General features: G+C 42.9%; 1 protein-coding gene across 1 annotated transcript in view; it reads left to right on the top strand.

Annotated features, from left to right (window-relative positions):
* LOC134387436 (zinc finger protein 124-like) overlaps positions 1-12946 on the top strand; it is a 51845-nt gene extending 38899 nt beyond the window's left edge. The window contains exon 3 of the mRNA XM_063109907.1: positions 12809-12946. Within this exon, the coding sequence (XP_062965977.1) occupies positions 12809-12946 (138 nt within the window). The remainder of the gene's footprint in view (positions 1-12808) is intronic.
* The last annotated feature ends 447 nt before the right edge of the window (positions 12947-13393 follow it).

The raw sequence follows: 13393 nt of genomic DNA, 5'->3' as shown, positions 1-13393 counted from the left end.
GATCAGAAGCACAGGTAAGAAAACCTGGGGTTCGTGATGGGCATCAGAAGTTCAGGAGAGCAGTCTCGTGGGACTGAGACCTCAACTTGTGGAATTTGACACTATCGCCAGGTAGATGGTGTCAAAATTGAATTGGAGGACATTCAGCTGGTGTCTCCTGCAGGATCGATTGCTTGTTCGGAATCTGGGGAAAAATCCCTACACGTTTGGTCACAGAAGGCTTCTTGTTGTTTTGGGTGGGAGAGCAGAGGAAAACTGTTTTTTTCTTCTCACAAGAGCATTTTAAGGGGTTATAAATGGTCATTTAGACATAGCCTTGAATACTTCAAAACCCATTTTACCCAATACTATTTTCCTATCCCAAGGTCTTTACCACTTGCACGGGGGATCATGATGACAGTCAGGATGTTCTTCCATTTATAAATCCAAAATAACCTTATGTTTTCTCTGCCTCTGAAATTGTACATTAAAGTACCTAGCACTGTGTGTGGCACTTGAAACTGCTCACTATATATCACATATTCTGCACTTGTCACACTTGAGATGATGACTACATGAGTATCAAATTAGTTACTTTTTGTTTATTTTTCCTTTTGTTGTCTGTGCTTTTGCGGTAGTATTCATAAAGTCTATGCCCAGTCTTACTTCCTGAAGTGTTTCCCCTATGCTTTCTTTTAGGAGTTTTATCGTTTCAGGATATACAGTTAATCCTTTAATCCATTTTGAGTGAATTTGGGTATATGGTTCTAGTTTCATTATTCTACATATGGATATACAATTTTCCCAGCACCACTTATCAAAGAGTCAGTCTTTTCCCCAGTGTATGTTCTTGATGCCCTTGTCAAAGATCAGATGGCAGTAGGTATATGAGCTGATTTCTCAGTGGCTCTCTATTCTGTTCCACTGATCCATGTGTCTGTTTTTATGCCAGTATCATGATGTTTTGGTTATTATAGCTTTGTAGTATAATTTGAAGTCAAGTAGTGACTCCAGCTTTCTTTTCTTTTGGCTCAGGATTGCTTTGGCTATTCGGGATTATCAAACTAAAAAGCTTCTGCACAGCAAAAGAAACAATTAACAGCAAAAAGACAACCAAAACCAACAAAGTGGGAGAAAATATTTGCAAAATATGCATTCAACAAAGGATTAACGTCCAGCATATACAAGGAACTCAAACAACTCAACAGCAGAAAAACAAGTAACCTCATTAAAAAATGGGCTAAGGAGCTGAATAGGCATTTCTTAAAGGAAGATATACTAATGGCCAACAGACACATGAAAAAAAAGCTCAATATCACTCAGCATTCAGGAAATGCAGATCAAACCACCTGAATTATCATCTCACACCAGTTAGGCTGGCTTTTATCAAAAAGACTGAGAACAACAAATGCTGGCAAGGATGCATAGAAAGAGGAAGCCTTCTACAATATTGGTGGGACTGTAAAATGGTGTAGCCATTATGGAAAATGGTATGGAGGTTCCTCAAACAACTAGAGATAGAGCTGCCATATGATATAGAATTTCCACTGCTGGGTATATACCCAAAGGAATAGAAATCATCATGTCAAAGGGACACCTGTACTCCCATGTTTATTGCAGTGCTATTTACAATAGCCAAGAGGTGGAACCAGCCAAAATACCCATCCATCATCAGACAAGTGGATAAGGAAAATGTAGTATAGTTACACAATGGAATACTACTTTGCTATAAAAAAGAATGAAATACTGCCATTTGCAGCAACATGGATGAACCTAGAGAAAATTATGTTAAGTGAAATAAGCCAGGTACAGAAAGAGAAATACCACATGTTCTCACTTCTATGTGGGAGCTACTAAAATAAAAAAAATAAAAATAAAAATAAAAGATGCAACAATCACAATAATTTGTTGAGCTTTTTAAGAGAACAGAACAGAACTTAGGTTGCTGGGGCTGTAAAAGGGGAGAGAGAGAGGGAAAAGGGCCACAAAAATTGATTAGATTGTACAATGATAAATAAAAAAAATTACCTACTTTTCAAATCTACATGAAAGGCAGAAAGGAAGGAAGAAGGTAGGAAAGAAAAATTCTTATTTTGGTCCCTGAGATATTTCCATAAATTGTTGTGAGAAAGAACCAATTTATTAGCAAAATAAAATGTAAATCTTAGCATGAATCTTCTATAACCTCACACTGTTTAAAATGGTACCAGTGTCCATTCTCACTCCTAACCACTATAATCCTTAAGTCCTGGGCTGATGTTTCTAAAGCAGGAATTGATTTGAATTGAATAGGAGGTAGGCAACATGGGACACAGGTAAGCATTAAAATGAGCTTTTCTTCTTGGCCGTATCACATGTGTATAAATTACCTCCAGCACAGAGAGTTTTATTTATTAATCACTTGTGCCACTAAATGTCTCATTAAATCTGTTTCACTTATGGTGTATGCAATTGTCATTATATAAATATTATTTAATTACTTAATGGCTCAACTATTAAGAAATCTGTATTTAACTGATATTTGAACCATATTCATAAAATGCTCTGTCCTAGGGACTATTTGAGAATTCCATAGTCTTTTGATTAAAGATGATAGCACTTTACTGATTATGTTTGGATAAGCTGTGTTGTCTTTATAATAAGGTGTGTTGATATTAAAAACTGATTAAACATTTTCAAGGGAAGAGGTGCTTCCTTTTCAATCACCTTTCATCTTCATATTATGAATTATATATTATTCTTTCCCTTCTATATCCTCAATACTTTTTTTCTCTCTTCCTAGGCAATTATACAGTGACCCATCCATATAGCTCATGAGATTTCTCAATTTTTTATGAATGTTCGTAAATATGGAGGAAATGAGTGCAAAATTTATAACCAGTTGGACCATATTAATTTTTTCTGTTGGGGGAAGGTGGCTATCATCATCACACTGCACTGTTTGAATTTAAGAGGAAATTATTTTAGGGTAGTATGGGGAGTGAAGGATGTTTAAATCTAGAATGCGCCTTTGGCCTAGATCCACGTAAGTTGAGGATTTGGGAAGGCTAACTTGAGTGCTACTTTGATTTATTGTGTGAGCGATGGCAGGAGACTCAGGGTCCAGGGCATGATGGATGTTGGCTGCCAGCTGCAGAAAAGAGGGTGAAGGGAGACGGGATTGGGCTGGGTCAAGTTTACAGAACTAACCTATGGAGGGTGTCCATGTTCAAGGGGACGTGGCAGACTCAAATTTGGTCTCAGCCCAACATTAATATCTAAGGGCTGTTGACATGACAGCAGAATTTGTGGAGTGGCTACATTTGAGATGTGGCTGCCTCAGGCAACAGGCAGGAATGAGAACATAGAGTCCTCCCAGAGATACGGCAGGAAACAGCTCATAACAGAGTGCAAGTTCAGTGAGGACCAGGCCTGTACCTTTTTCATCCACGGTTATAACCATAGTTCCCAGAACAGAGCCTAGGACACTAAATTTCTGGAAATATTTGCCAAACATGGGTGGAGGGAGGATGCAGTTAATGTCAGGGCAGGATAGAGTGTCAGTTTTGTGGGTTTGAATTTAGAGCATGGATGGGGAGCTGAGGCAGACCCCTAAGGATGAAGCCAGATGTGTGGACCAGTCCTAGAGAAACACGCAGCATCTTCAAATAGGGGAAGGTATATGCTAATCAGGGCTCACTCAAGGAGCAACGTGCACCTATCTAAGGTGGGGTGGGTGTCTGTTACCCTCATTTATTCATTTAACAAAGATCTATTAGGCACTGGCTTCCATCCAAACATTGTGTGATGAGCTGGGCCACAGAGATAAAATGCAATGATTCCTGACATCGAAAAACTTCTGGCCTTGTAAAGAGAAAGATGCTCAAACACCATTACGCTGTGAGTCAGCACAGGCTGTACCTTTGCAGAGTCTCAACAGGACCACCTCTAGGATGGCGGTCTGGATATCAGGTCTTTGAGAAAGCTGTACGCTTTCTGATGCTTTCTCAGAACCCCAGAACCTCCTCCACAGCAGGGCTTGAACATTCTAGAAACTCAAAATTATACTGAAAGTGTTGGTTATTCCTTTACTTTTCAGCAAACATTTGAATTGGGTCGGGCACTATGCCATGGGCTTTGAAAATGTTTATTCATTTAATCCTCACAACAACATGGAAAGAGAGGTGCTACCATTTCCATTTTATAGACAAGGAGGCAAGAATTCACAGGTTAAGTCATTTGCCCAAGATCACACAGGTAATACATGTGGGATACTGAATTTGCACTCAGAAAATTGCTCTTTAAAACCTATAACCTTGAAACCTACACTATAGCATGCAAAGTTATGACTTCAGAAGGAGGAGAAAACCAACATGAGGTGGAGTTGGTGGAGGCAGGTGGTAGGGATGACTAGGGTGGAAAATGTAGACTAAATCCACATGTGGAAGAGAAAGGCCACTCTATGCTGGAATCCCTGAGGAGTGTAAGTGTGAGTGTTTGTCATTCATTCGAGAGACATTTATTTGGCATCTGCAAAGCATGCCAGGCCAACCCTGTGCTAAATACTGGGCATGGGGTAGTAAGCAAGAGAAATAAGAGCTCACCCTGCATGGGGCTCCTGAGCCAGTGAGGGATTCACACAGGTCAATAGGGGATTGCAATAGGGTCTAGAAGAGCAGCTCAGCTCACAAAGGGGACAGGATAGAGGGGCTCCTGACCTGTGAGAGGAGGCTGGCCAAGGGAGGCCTCCTAGAAGACATACTCCATGAAGATAATAGCATTGGAAGAGTCTAAAGTGAGAGCTGGGCTGCATGCTCTGGGGAATGGAGGCAGGAGTTGAGAAGTCTCAACTGGAAGAATCCCGAGAGTCCACAATCGAGTGGGATCTAGGGTTCAGAGAGTCTTCTGCCCTTCACACTCCCTGCTCCTGGTGCTCAGAGTGGAGACAGTGAGGCCCCCAGGGAGCAGAGTCTCAGCCACTGTCTCTGAGGACAATATTGCTGATCATGTTTAGTTCCTTCCAACCCATCTTTTCCCTTACATAGCCAATTTAGTAGGTTCAACTAGATTATGTCTCTGTTTCAGTCTGCTCTGTGAAGTGCTTAGGAAAAGACCCTTTATAAATCTGTATAACAATGAATTATGAACAAGGAAAAATGAGCTGTAGCGTCCCCCTCCTGCTCCTCCAAGGAGAACACTGAGCCTGATTCACATATTCTGCTCTGTCTGGCCTTGTTTCTTTCAAAGACAAGACAACATCATAACCTTGAGCTATCTGGCAGAAATAAAAGATTGATGCAAACTTTACCATGTAAAATTTTGGCTCTTTTTATCCAGATGAGAAGACCATCAACTATTATAAAAACATAAGCCACACTTGAGGAAAACTTATGTTATTCAAACACTGAGAACCTTCACCCTAGGAGAAGTGTCTTTACGTGAAAATAAATTAATTAATAAATGCCTTCATGAGAAATAGATTTCTCTGGCAGTTTTGAAGCTGAGAATTTTGCAGCTGAAAAGTCCAACTGTTTCTTTTGAAAAGTGCAGAAACATATAACCCCCAGACTGGAACGTAATTCACTTAAGATCATACAAACATAAATGGACAAATTCACCCAGAGAATGGGACTCTGGAGTCTCCTTTGGCAACCACGACACTAGGTTAACTCTCACCTTTCAGGCCATGCAGAAAAGTCTGCAATTCATCCTGAGATATTCCAGAGCACACAGAATAGAGAAACTTCTGGAACCCCAGCCTCACTGGCTGAGTCTGCGGCAGACAGGGGCCAAAGGAGGGGAAAATACCTCCCACAGAAGGTTGTCATGAGACCACCCCCTTGCAGTTCATCTCTAATTGTCATGCTCATAATAAATGAGCACCGGTGTGTCCGATTAATACAGCACCAAAAGAGGATGAGGCCACCACCCTCCTGGGAATGGCATCGGTGACAGTGTCCAACACAATACAGCCCAGCCCACTAGCATGTGGTATTCAGTCCTGGCGCTGCTGTTCAAAAACATGCTGAGAAAACAGAAGGCAGAGTCAAGAGCAGGTCACGTGATAAAGACCCAGCCCAACTCTACTCCAGAAACAAGGCAATGACATGATCCAGGAGGAAAAATACGTATCTTTCCATCATTTTAATAACTTTCAAAACTTTAAAGGACAAACCTACAAACAAGCCAAACCCTAATAAAATCTCAAAGTTACATCAAGAAAAGCAGAATGTCTAAAGTATGGTCACGGGAGGTGATAAGTGCACTCCACTCTTCATAGGATAAACAGTTAGCAGCAGCAGCAGCAGCAGCATTATTGCTAAGATTAACAATATGATCATTATCACTGTCTACATTTTTTTAGTGTCAGACATTCTGCTAAACATTTCAGATGTATTCATTCCTAATTCAATCAATCTCCACAACCACACTAGGCGATGGATGTTTTAACCTCATTTTACAGATAAAGAAAATGGGGCTTAGTTGGATCGTCCAAGTCCCATGACTGCTAAATACAGAAGTCAGGAGTTCAGAGTTGGTTAACGTAGGGGTCACTGACATCCTCAGTGTCCTCAGCTCCTTCCCCCTTTCTACTCCACCATCCCCAATGGGTCATTTTGTCCCATAATGGCTGCTGCAAATCCCAGTCATTAGGAGCAGACAGCAATGTCTTGAGGAAGAAAAGGGATTTCTTCTTCCCTACATGGGTCTCTTATTAAGAATAAGAAAGCCTTTTAGTACATCTGCCTCCATATCACAGTAAACAGAAGTGGATCCCAAACAAATTATCCCAGTGGGATATGTTTTAAAAGCCTTTTGGATGATTCTCACGTGCAGGCTGGGTGCACATTCACTGGCCATGACTAATTCAGATTCACCTGCTGGGACTAAGAGGGGTACAGCCATGCTTGAGGCACAGGGTGCCAGATGCTGACCAACACTTGAGTCCTGGTGGCAAAGAAGGAGGGGCTGGAGCCCCCCGTCTCTCATATCCAGGCATCGGGTGGAATCTGTTATCCCACGGGGAACTCGCACATCAGGTAGAGCTGAAAGTTCCCATTTGCCCACCCTATTTCCATCCACAAACCTCCAAGGCTCTGGCTTTTGTGCAAGCCAGGGAGTGATTACAAAATTATTTTCAGATCATAGAAATTCCTGTTGGATTGCAAGAAATATTGCTATGTGGCAGGAGGATGATGGCTTTTTCATCAAAGAGGAGTCCACGGGGCAGAAAGGAGGCTGAATCACCAAGTGGCTGTGCTTCAAAACCCTGAGACATTTATCTAAAGCAAGTGTAACACACACACACACACACACACACACACACACGCACACATACACATGTATGTATGTACATATATACATGCAAAGTGTGAAAGACATGTGTGCAGGTCTTTTTAGGGTATGAAGTTGAGCCAGGTACTTTCTCCCCTTTTCTTCTTCCCTCCCTCCCTTGCTCTCCTCCTTTGTATCTTCCTTTCTTCATCCATCCCTTTCTTCTTTCCTTCCTTCTTCTGTCTTTCTCTCTCCCCATCATCTTTGTAATGGTGAACGAGGCAGGTCAGGTCCTCCTGCTGTGAACTCACCCTGCTCCACCTCCTTCCCGCTGCCACCAGCCTCACACATCACAGACTAACATCTGCTGTGCCTGCGAGGCTCTCAGTTCCACGAAGGCAAACACTCTTGCCTTTCCACACTTCTGCAGGGGTCACCACAACGCATAGCCCATGCAAGGCACTAAGGTCCACTTAACCAGGAACCGTTGGGTCTTCTTCCTCACAGCCTTGTTGGAAGAAGTCACCTGCTTGGGCTGAGGATGTTGAAGCTTCTATAGAAGCTGAAACGCATGCACACCTGTGATTAGATAAACCTCTTGAAAACAGGATTGTGTACAGGGGTGGGGGTCACAGCCAACTTGGTATTGCCTTTGTGGGCAGGCGTGAAACATGATTTGAAATTCTATGCAGGAAGAGGAGGGAACACAGCAGAGCACCTCCCATCCTGCTCATCTCTCTGCAGCAATTGTTCTCAAACAAGCCTCAGAATCTGCTGGAAGCCTTGTTAAAACACAGATTGTGTACCTCCCCCCACGCCCACCCCAATCCATTTCTGACTTAGCAGGTCCAGGATGGGGCCTGAGAATTTGCATTTGTAACAAGTTCTCAGGTGAGGCTGCTGCTGCCAGCCAGGCTTTTTGAGAACCATCACTCTATGACATCCTCTGAAGGAGTTCTTTATCTCAGGAATTCACAAAGACTCCTTAGGGATTATTGGAAACAACCACGTCAGCCCATATCTCTCTGAAAGGTGACAATACTTGCAGGTCTCTGGGTAGACATCAAGGCCAAGGGCAGGCAGTTCTCAGGGCCACCCTCTCTCATGAACGGAGCTGGTGGGAGCCATGAGCAGCGAGGCTGGGGAAGAGTCTGGAAACAGTGGCTCCTCCTCCGTGGAGTCAGGGCAACAATTTACCCAGATGGAGCCCAGGGAAGACTCAGCCCTGAAAACACTCATTTCTTGCTTCAGGTGTTTGTTCCCACAGTCACCCAGCAGAGTTTTCAGTCATTTGCAACAAAAGTCCAGCTCCCTCCTACATACCAGGACACACTCACTCCAGGGCCTCTTTCTCTCTCCCGGCTTGTCCATGTCCACGTCTGAGTTCTCTCTGGCTTGTTAAGGTTTCCCTCTGTATGTGGCAATGGGTTATGTGTTTTAAAAGAAATTTTTTTTTGTTTTGTTTTATTTTTTTGGCAAGAACCATCACATCCTGCTTTATTTCTGAGCTAATAATAGATTTTCCCCATTTGAAGAAACTTAGACACCAAAAAAAAAAAAAAAAAAAGTCTAGGACAACAGCATTGACTCCCTCTCCAGCAGCAGCAACATCTGGAATTGCCGCTTAATTATTTCAGAAGCAGCGGCATGCAATTTAGAGGTTTCAGGGACATGAGGGAACCTCACTTGTAGTTTTGGCAGCTTCCAATCACAAGGTGATCCAGCCCAGGAGCCAGGGTGCCTCAGCTCTGTCACCTACAAGCTCTGTGACCTTGGGCATGCTCTCTCTCCTCTTGGAAACCCAGGTTCCTCATCAGCAAGTGGTGGGACAATGTACTCAGGTTTCAGGGCCAGTGTGACAATGCACTGAAAGTGCATTTGTGAGGAGTCCTTCTTTCAGAAGGAGGAGGAGAGATGAGACCTCTGCCATGAAGGGTGGATAAGAGGCAGGGACTCTGAGAGGAGGGTGTGAGTGAAGTTTATTGACCAAAGCAAGAGGCTGCGGAAACGGTGGCAAGCTCAGAAGGGTGGCTGAGGTCAGAGGGAGGCCAATCCAGTGCAGCTTGGGATCTGACACAGACGGTTTTCTGTGGCTGATGGAGCATCACCAGAAGATTTTGAACAGGGAGCGACATTGGAGCTGTAGTTTAGAAAATATGAAAAAGAAAGGAATAGCCTGGAAGCAAAGAGTCCAGTGAAGAGGATTTGGCAAAACAGTCAGAAATAGTACAGGGCAGTGAGGACGGAAAGCAGGAACACAGAAGATACTTTGAAAGGCTGAAAAAACAGGCCTATTAGTGATTAGAAATGATTTGCAATTAGTATAAGCAAATGAAGTCCTCTCTCCCCAGGGGCTGCCTCCTCCTCAAGCCTGCCTGCCCCTCGCCAAGTTCAGCCTTGTCCCCACCTGTCCCCCTAGTCACACCTGACTGTCTGGATCTATTGTCTCCTTCCAGGCCTGAGCCCAAAGCCAAGGCTCACCCTGCTGACCGCAGCCAAGGAAAAAGGACGTACAAATGGGAGGAAAATGCAGAGTTTTCTGTTTTCTTCTGCAGGAGAAAGCAAGGTTATTTTTGGTCCCTTTCAATACAAATCAGATTTTTTTTTTCTTTCTCAAAGCCCCATGTCTGGCAGGCTTCAGGCAGAGGAATGAAAATCAGAGCTCGCATTTTGAATACCTTTGTATGTTTTTCCCAGTCTCAGTTTTATTTGTTTTCCTCTGCCTGGCTGTCTCCCATGTCTCCAGATTGTTGACTTCTCTCAAATGCTGCTCTTAAACCAAAGGAAGTGAAAGCAAGGCCTGTGTTCAAGGATGGGGCACTTTGGCCAGAGATGAGGAAAGAATAAAAAGTCAGCCATTCCTCAGTATGGATCTGTCTGTGCACCAGCACCTGGAAACACTGTCCCACTTTTGGTTCTTACGCTACCTGTAATGCTAGAACAACCTTCCCCTTGATCAGAGAAGATGCTGAGACTCCCTGGCAGTCACACAGCTGGTGGTGTAGGACCAGAATTGAAGACGGGCTTTCCGGCCTGAGAGTCACCTTTCTTCCAACATTCACCACCGCCCCCTTAGCAGGTTGTAAAGTTTGCTGGTGTCCCCTGAGGTGAAGTGGAACCAGGAGTTATGAGTCCAAGAAGAACTGCCAGACTGCCTGCGTGGGTTAGAACCCTGACTGAACAAGTTTCTTGACCTCCGTAAACCTCAGTTTTCCTGATCTATAAAATGGGGATAACAACAGTGGATCCTTGAGTTGTTGCAAGGGTTAAATGAAATGATCCACGTGGAGAACTTTGGGAACTGCCTGGGATGTGTTCAGTTCCGACTGCATGTGTGAGTGCTTGTGTGCTTCTGTGAAAGCCACACTGACATTTTCACCCAGTGGCCACCTAGTTTTGTGACCTGCTCATGGTATTTTTCCGGAAATTACAAATATGTGGGAATTGAGAATTCTTTCAAGCCTTTTCTTAGAAGATTCTTTTTTTTTTTTTTTTTTTCTCTCTCCCAATAGAATCTTTCACTTAAGGCAGTCAGGATAATGTGACCTGGAAGAATGTGACAAACAGCAATTGGGAGGATTTTCCTATCTAATTCTACACATTGTTTTGCACATTTCTAGCCAGAGGCTTTTGTGGGTGCTACTTGCAACTCTTTCTTGCCTTTAATAAAACATAACACAGGTATGTGCAATCACAAACACATTCAAGAGTACTTCAAGAAGTTCATGGAAATATTCCTATTATTTTTTAATTCTATTTTTTAAAGAACATTTTAAAGTGCCCTCCTACATGCCTACCATCCTGGATGATACTGTGTAAACATCACCGTTTCTCACATCTAGTTTGGTAATTTTGAAAGAAAATTTCGCTGCCTGCTATAGGAGGTCCTTCAAAAGTTCCCACTCCTGCTAACACTAAATAACAATTGATATAATAATGATAAACAAACACCATTGACTGAGCATCTGCTATGTTTTAGGAACTTTGCTTACATTATTTCCAATATTTATGACAGACTGGAATTTATCCTCATTTTTAAAGAAAAGTAAGGCACAGGAAGTAAAGGATCACAAGACTCAGCCAAGATTAAAAAGCAAGCCTGGTCACAGAAGGCACACCTATCTGGTTGCAAACATAGTGTTTTTAACATTATACCAGGATGCTTCTCCTTCAAGACAAAAGGGATGTCTGCTTTGTCCCCTCTGTGCCCTTAGTTCCTGGCACATATTTGTTCAATATTTGCAAATATTTGTTGAATGCCAGCAGAAACAGACAGGCACGCGCGCGCGCGCGCACACACACACACACACACACACACAGTGCATATGCAGATTGTTGTTATATTTTTATAAGATGTATATGGCTGTATGCCCAGGTTTTGGTGACCATGGAGAGGCAGGAATGGGCACTGTATTCAGGAGACCCTGGGTCTGGTGAGGGAGGAAGGAAGATCTCAAAGAGCATAGGAGGTGGCAGCTTTCTGAGGCACCTGGCACCACAAAGACACTCCAATTTTGCCTGGGTTTCCTCATGTCACAGAGAGCCCTGAGCCTCCTGGAACTCCTTCAAAGTCTTTGTCCTTGAATGTGAACCAATTAATTAACACTGACTTAAATGAACAGCTGATATCTTGCCATGGGTGCCCTAAATCAAATATTCTCCATTTTCTAGGACTGCAGAATAGCACACACAGGGCACCAACTTTTCTCACAATTACTCACACTTGCTGTGTTAATCCCATGAGCACTAACTGCACTGTCAGAAGAAATACGTGGGTCTAATTCTTCAGGCTTTCTTAGGACGTCTCGCCCTGACTAATGGTATTTGAGTGAAAGCATTTGACACCAGTCATGGGAAAATCCTTCTTTCTGATAAGTTTAGCCTCCCTGTGGGGGTAGAGACTGTACAGAGACTGAGAACGCTGACAATAAGAAGGATGTGTGTGTGTGCGTGTGTGTACATGCATGTGTGTGTCTGTGTGTGCATGTGCATGTGTGTGCATATGTGTGTCTGTCCTGAAATGGGCATCTCTGTGAGCCTATTGTTTTATTCATTCATCAAATGAAAGACTATTTCTCCCAGGATAGTGTTTCTCAAAGTTTCTAGAAAACATTGTTTTGTGGTCTGCTAATAAATTAGATTGGGGAAAAAAAAAGGGAAGCATCTCTCAGTTAAATAATTTTGGCAAATTCTGGAATAAACAAAGTTAAGCATTTTTTTTTAGTTGCAGGATTTTCAGTCTTTAAGAGGCTAATATGCATTATGACTGTGCAAAAGATAAATACTATATCTTATAGTTAATATATACTCTTCTGACAGAAGAATGTTTTTAAACCCCAAAATATCCCAGGGAACCAATGTTCTATACCACACTTCGGCAAAAGGAACTGCCATAGAGGAAAATGAATGGGACCCTGGTCTTTAATGCAAAGTTTTTACACAGATTGAAAAACTTCCAGGTGATCCAAGACAGATCAGTATAAAAGGCCTCAATCTGTAGATATTCTCCTTTTAACAGCAGTTCCATGTATGAATTCCTCCACAACAAGCTTGTGTTCTCATGTGCTCCATGCAGGTTTCTGCCGTGTCTTCAATTCAGCTACTTGGGAGAGGCATGGAGATGTCTGACCTCACGGCATGTGGGTATTTCAGGCTCCGAGGAGCAGACAGACACCTGGGCTTCCCGAAGAAGATGGAGAATGAATCACAATGACAAAGGGGCACAGCTCAGCTTCCTTTCCTGGTCTTTGCTTCTTGCACCCAGATTAGCTATGCTCATCAAACTCTGGGAAAGACTTAGAAAAGGGGTTTTCAAGTGTGTGAGTTTGGATGTTGCCTTGGGGGTGTGTTTAAGGCTAGGTTCCTAGGCCCAGCCTGAAGCTATTGAACCCCAAAGGATCTCAGTTTGAAAAATGCTCGTGTAGGCTGTGTGGAAGCTGTGATGGCGCAGAACAGTTGTCAGGGGATAGTGTATACTGAAAACAGTGTAACTGGCACAGAGTAGTCCTCAATGATTTGGTGGTCTAGATAATTTCTCTAGGTGAGGAGTTTGGTCATAAATCCTTACAAGCTTCTCTATATTCATGATCATTCTTAGTGTCTTAATGCACAAGATCACTTTAAACCTCAAGCAACCAACTAATGTTAACTTTTGGAGGTA

This window comes from Cynocephalus volans, chromosome 10 (genome assembly GCF_027409185.1).
Source record: "Cynocephalus volans isolate mCynVol1 chromosome 10, mCynVol1.pri, whole genome shotgun sequence".
NCBI classification, from domain to species: domain Eukaryota; kingdom Metazoa; phylum Chordata; class Mammalia; order Dermoptera; family Cynocephalidae; genus Cynocephalus; species Cynocephalus volans.
The sequence above is the reverse complement of the archived record's forward strand: the minus strand, read 5'-3'. Positions and strand labels throughout refer to the sequence as shown.